At 49.2% G+C, this 5,518-nt stretch overlaps 1 protein-coding gene across 3 annotated transcripts in view; it reads left to right on the forward strand.

The window, feature by feature from the left end:
- The window catches only part of LRRC45 (leucine rich repeat containing 45), a 9,828-nt gene extending 5,985 nt beyond the window's left edge, over positions 1-3,843 (forward strand). For all 3 annotated transcript variants that reach the window (XM_035899834.1, XM_035899844.1, XM_035899846.1), the window contains 7 exons: positions 1-78; positions 252-322; positions 1,202-1,294; positions 1,887-1,979; positions 2,909-3,082; positions 3,179-3,326; positions 3,625-3,843. The exon at positions 1-78 is cut by the window's left edge and continues 2 nt beyond it. In XM_035899834.1, coding sequence (XP_035755727.1) covers positions 1-78; positions 252-322; positions 1,202-1,294; positions 1,887-1,979; positions 2,909-3,082; positions 3,179-3,326; positions 3,625-3,821 — 854 coding nt within the window. In that variant the 3' untranslated portion in view covers positions 3,822-3,843. The remainder of the gene's footprint in view (positions 79-251; positions 323-1,201; positions 1,295-1,886; positions 1,980-2,908; positions 3,083-3,178; positions 3,327-3,624) is intronic.
- Positions 3,844-5,518: the final 1,675 nt, after the last annotated feature.

Genomic DNA, 5,518 nt, shown 5'->3' on the forward strand with positions numbered 1-5,518 from the left:
AGGATCAGCTTTTCCAGGTAAAACAAGACTTGACCAACACAACAGCAGAGCTGAAGCTGCGGGCCGTGCAGGCTGAGGGTGAGTGGAGGAGCAGGAACAGCGCATGGACGCCTGTGGGTTGGGATTACCGTCCGTGAGTCAATGGTGCAAGGCAGCCAAGGAGAAAGGGTGGAAGAGTTTGTGATAGAGTACAAATATAGCCTGTGTAGCAATAACGCCATAACTGTGATATGCCTGCTTTTAATCTGCAGAACGCCTGGAAATGGAGAAGAGAAGATTTAAACAAAGCCTTGAAGACATGGAATCCCTTCGGTTAAAAGAGGTGAGAATGGGGCTTCTTCAGCATCCTGAGCTTAGTGTCTTTGGTCCTGACATACAGGCACCATTGACAGCTGCTCTTAAACAAGTTTAAAAATTAGTGGACTCAAACTTACTGTGGGACTAATAGGCCATTTCTATAAGCAAAGCCTCGCCGAAGAGATCACAAGGCGTTCTGCCAGCTAGTAAGATTTTGTAGCTTGCAAGGGTATGGGCCAGAGCGGTACGTGACTCTACAGAAGAGGCTTGGAGGCTGGCCCTGTGTCAGTCTTACTGCACGCAGGGGTAATTATGAACAAGCAGTCTTGTCGTGCTCACTGACAGAAGGATGTGTTAATGGAGGAAACTGAGACATATGCATGCTGTATACAACCAGTCCTTTAACAGGGCTCAGCTTGCTAGTTCCTTCTCTTGTTAGGTTTCAGGGGGATTCTGTCTTGAGTGTGGACAGGACAAGAGGCTGTAATCAGCTCTCTTTGGAGTGTCTATTAAGATGTGGAATCTCTCAAAAATTATACCCCGATAGATTTCTCTGAAGATCTTGAAATCTTGTAAGACAAGACATAGGCTGGGAAGATTTTAGCCACACTGTGACTAGAAAATGAATCTCTGGTGTTTTGTACCACTTGAAGATGAGAGCTCAGACTGTATCTTTCATCTTGGCCTGGAAGGGATCTCTTTCTAAAGTTCCCAGTTTCTAGAGGGCAGATTCTATCTATCTTACGGTTTACTAGTGGAGCTCTGAGGGAGGTAAGGGTTTTTCTTTGGCGGTGGGTGGGTCAATGGGAGGGTGCTGTTTCTCATGCCAAGTGGCCAAGCTGCTACGCCTGGAGATAGGAGTGGTTTTCTGGCACTTGCAAAAATGGTTTCTGCTGCTTCTCAGGTGGATCATATGACACAGCACATTGAGGCCAGTGAACGTTCCATGCAGGACAGGATCCAGAGGCTGGAGGCCATCAGGATAGCTCTGGAGGAGGTGAGAATGGATGCTCCAGGCATGTTGGAATGCTCAGGGAGTGGTGGCAGGAGAAGGCTGCCAGGGGAGTTTTGTGGGGTCTTCCATTGCTGACTTGTGTAAAGATTGTCATGTGCTGTAGGAAGGAACAGAAAACAGCAGATCTCCAGCTAAAATAATTTTCACTGCTTTGGACTAAGGAAGGAGAAGGTTCCAAGGAGAAACTTGCAGATTGTGATTGAACAAAAATAAAGTTTCCATTGAACAGGGTTAGATTCTTACCAGGATTTGACTTGACAGGTTTCCCATGTGGTCCTAAGTAGCGTAGCGTTTTTCTCCTTATCTGTTCCCCCAGCTAGATCCAGTGCTGCCCTCTCCTATTCCCCTGCCTCTGGAAAGCTTCACTTGTTACTTGCCCTCATATAACTGAAATTCTCATTGAATTTAGGTGGCAATCTTGGGGTGAGAGAAGGTATGTGATCTGGGTTTGTTCTCCCTACCCCTGAGACAGCCAGCTGTGCCATGTGGTAGCCTGCGACTGTAAGCTGCTAATATTTTCTGGTCAGTGATGCAGCTTCTCTGTCTGGAATGATCTTTCATATTTCTGTGGCAGGAGCTGAGCCGAGTCAAAGCAGCTGCACTCACTGAGCGAGGCCAGGCAGAGGAGGAGTTAATAAAAGTCCGGAATCAGGCACGGTTGGAGGAGGTAAGGACAAGACCTGTCTGTGGGCCCTGCCTCTGTGGGAAGGAGTGGATTTGGCTGCCCAGCCTATGTTTTTGTCTCGGGGAACTGCTGAGTAGCTCCCCACTCTGGGTTTCGCTGGCCTGCAAATAGTGTGATTTCTGATGAAGGAGTCCCAAAAAGGCTGATTTGAATTGTCTCCAGAATGCAGCCACTATCTCGCCCTGCTCTGTGCTTTCCAGTAGTAACAGGATTGATGTGGATATTGTCATAGCAGATTTCATTGAAGTTGCCAACTTTTGAAGCTAGCAGTGAGATGTCGACCCTTCTGTTTAACTGCAGCTTCCATGGGCTGCTCCTGTTTCTCTTGACTCAAAGGAATTTCTGCAGGATAAAAAAAGTCACTGTAGGATTGAACTTTGTGAAAATGGCCATCGGTGAAGTCAGCACCCTGTGAAAGAGAACAAGGGATGAGGAAAATACACCAAAACTATTAGAATGCTTATTTATGTAAGTGTGTATGTCACCAAAGAAAAGGCTTTACTGAGTTACAAATGTACAAAAGCTGCCATGTGTGTCTGTGGTGGGACAGAGCAGTTGCTTAGCTGTGTTTCAGAGCCGTTTGTGATATGGAGGAGGTGAAGACAGAGCGTTCGTTGTAAACACTGGCAGTGTCATTGGTGCTTCTATCAGGGACATGCCTGCCTCTCTCAGCGAGTGAGCTGGGCTTTGCGGCAGCTCTGTCAGAATGCTTTCCCTGGCGACAGAAAGCTTAGGTTTGCCCCTGAATGCAAGGGAAAGGTGCCGTATCTGTTACGGCTGAGTCCTGTGCTTGTTCTTCACTGTCAGTTGACTCAACCAAGAGTTCACTGTGTTGGGAACAAAAAGGGGAGAATCCCTTCGCGGGAATGGAATGGGACCAACATATTTTCATTTTCCTTTGTGTCTTACAGCAGCAACGATTAGAACACCTGGAAGAGAAGCTGCGGCTGATGACTGAGTCACGGGACGAAGCTCAGAACTGCTGCCTTAGGCAAAAAGAGATGGTTGCTGAGGCCCAGGCCAAAGCCAATCAGTTGAGCCTGCATGCTGATGGACTCAGAAGGCGGCTAGAGGAACTTCAGCAGGTAATTTGGACTGGAGTAGAGATATGGTCACCACCCGGGGGCAGAACAAGTTGCTGAAGTTGTTTGGTTATTCATGGGTTTGTCTTTGTGTGTCAGGACCTGAACAGTAAAGAAGAGGAGAAAGTGACAGAGGTGAATAAAGTGAAAGTGGAATTACAGGAGCAAATTGGACACCTGCAGGCTGAACGCACAGCACAGGAAGGGCTGAGAGAGAAGATTGCAGCCCTGGAGAGACAGCTGAAAGGTGATGGATCCTTTCATTGTGCCCTCCATCCTGATGTATTTGCAGGGATTCTTGTCATTTTATAGAGACCAAGACTCGGATCCCAAAGCTACACAGCAAGCAAAATGTTTGGATTTCCTGCACAGTGAGGTGTAACATCTTGGCCATTCAAAACTTCTCACGTGGCCTCATGCAGCTTCCCTCATGTGCCTGTTGGTCATCCTGCTTCCATTGCCTGTGGCTGTGCCGATAACGTGTTGCTCCTGTTTGTTCTAGGGACACCCTAATTTTCTTCACTAATGCTGCTCTCCTTTCACAGCCCTATCAAGTAATCACCGTGAGGCACTGCTGGACAAAGAAGGTGAAATCTCTATGTTGCTGGAGAAGCTGAGAATGAAGGAGGCTGACATCTCTAGGATGAGGGAAGAAGAGGCCCAGCGGGCAAGTTTCTTGCAGAATGCTGTCATGGCATATGTACAGGGCTCCTCCTTGGGAACCTACAGTTCTAGGAAATGAGAGTATGACTTAAAAAATCCAGATACCTGCTGTCAGGAAGAGGTTGAGCAACTCAGGTACAGCCCATTCTTTCTAAGCAGGACAGTTTTGTCATGGTGGGGTGACACGAAGGCTTGCAAACACAGAAAATCGCTCTGGCTCTTCAGAAATCTTTCTCCTGACCACTTAAAGGTGAGGAGGAAACCATCCAGGGCTGGGATAGAGGCTCATGGGTCTGAGTTAATGACATGGGGCTCTTCCCCTGAATGCACTGCTACAGCATTCAGAGTAGTTTGTGCCTCTGTTTATACAGCACCAGTCAGTCAGCACACCCTGCTGCTAGCAGGGGGTGGTATGTGCCCAGGGCAGCGGTCATTCTGCAGTGTTTGTTTGGGTGCCAGGGCTGTTCACAGTGAAACCTGATGAATGACAGACAGCAGTGTTGACAGTTCCCTGTAGGTGGGAGCCATTTACTTTACTCGTGGGGTCCTGAAGCTGCTGGAAGCACCAGTTCTTACCCACCTGTGCTTCTATGCCCAGTGCTTACAGATGAAAGCAGGGGCTGAGAGGGCTCACTGTGGGTCTTTTCCCCTGCCCCTCCGTGGCCCTGGCTGTAGTGATGGGCAGTCGATATGCATATACAGAAACAGCTACGCAGAGGGGGGCTGCTGGGCAGTGGCTGTCCATATCCTTGTTGGACCATGGCCATGGTTCAAGCCTCTGCAACACTGACTGGCGTGCAAAGGGTGGGGTGCTTCCTCACTGTGAACTGCAGCCCTTGGCTGGAGTTCTTGTGGCCAAAATGCAACAGGATTTCATTCTGCTGTGAGAAGTGGTGAAACTGTACTGCTGGCTTCTCAGGATCCTGGAGCTGAGTGCTGTTTTCTGGGCCTTACCCTGGAGAGGAGCGATGCTTCTGACTCGCCTCTGGGGAGCTGCTTCTCTGAGCACAAAGGGGAGAAGGTGCTGCCTTTTCCTGGCAACACAAGTCCTCATGTGGCGTGGAGAAAGGGAAGGGGTGGGAGGGTCTGAGTCAGAGAAGTGGAGACCTCCGGCAGGGCAGCGGTATGAGAGTCTCATGTTAGTTTCTCCCGTGAGTCTGTGGTGGGAGAAATGAACTTGCAGTACATATTTTAAGAGGCAGCTCAAAAATGAAACTTTCTGTGTGGTCTGGTCAGTTTTTCATATTGGGTTTTGCTCTGCTTTTTTAATAAAGAGCTTTTGCATTTTGCTGTAACGCTGGACAGTGACAGGCTGGGTGCTTGGCTGATGTGGAGGGAGGGCCTGCTGCCCTTACTGTCATGAAGATCCTGCCAGTCTGTCCTGGAGCTAAAAGGCTGTTACAGGTGGATAAGCTAAGTAAGCCTACAGATTTTGGTTCTGAATTAAGGTGAAAGCAAGGAAGCTGGGAAGCTCTGCCGCAGTTGCAAGGGGAGGAGAGAGCCTGCGTTGAGGGACAGTCTGTGTGGAGCAGCAGGTAAGGGCAGCTGGGCAGCAGTCTGGGCGGCTCTGTGGACCAGCAGGTAAGGGAAAAGCCTGTGGCTTCGGGAGAGTGCCACTACAGGCGTGATCTCTCTTCGGGGCAGAGTCCTGGGAGAGTTGGAGGAATCCAACAGCCATCTTCCTGCAGGATTTTGCTGCTGCATCTTTGTTCCTCAGTAACTCTGGGCAGATGATGGCGAAATCTGCGGCTACGGCGCCTCCAGCTCTTAAAGCTC

Source organism: Egretta garzetta, unplaced genomic scaffold (genome assembly GCF_000687185.1).
Source record: "Egretta garzetta isolate BGI_Z169 unplaced genomic scaffold, ASM68718v1 scaffold381, whole genome shotgun sequence".
NCBI classification, from domain to species: Eukaryota; Metazoa; Chordata; class Aves; order Pelecaniformes; family Ardeidae; genus Egretta; species Egretta garzetta.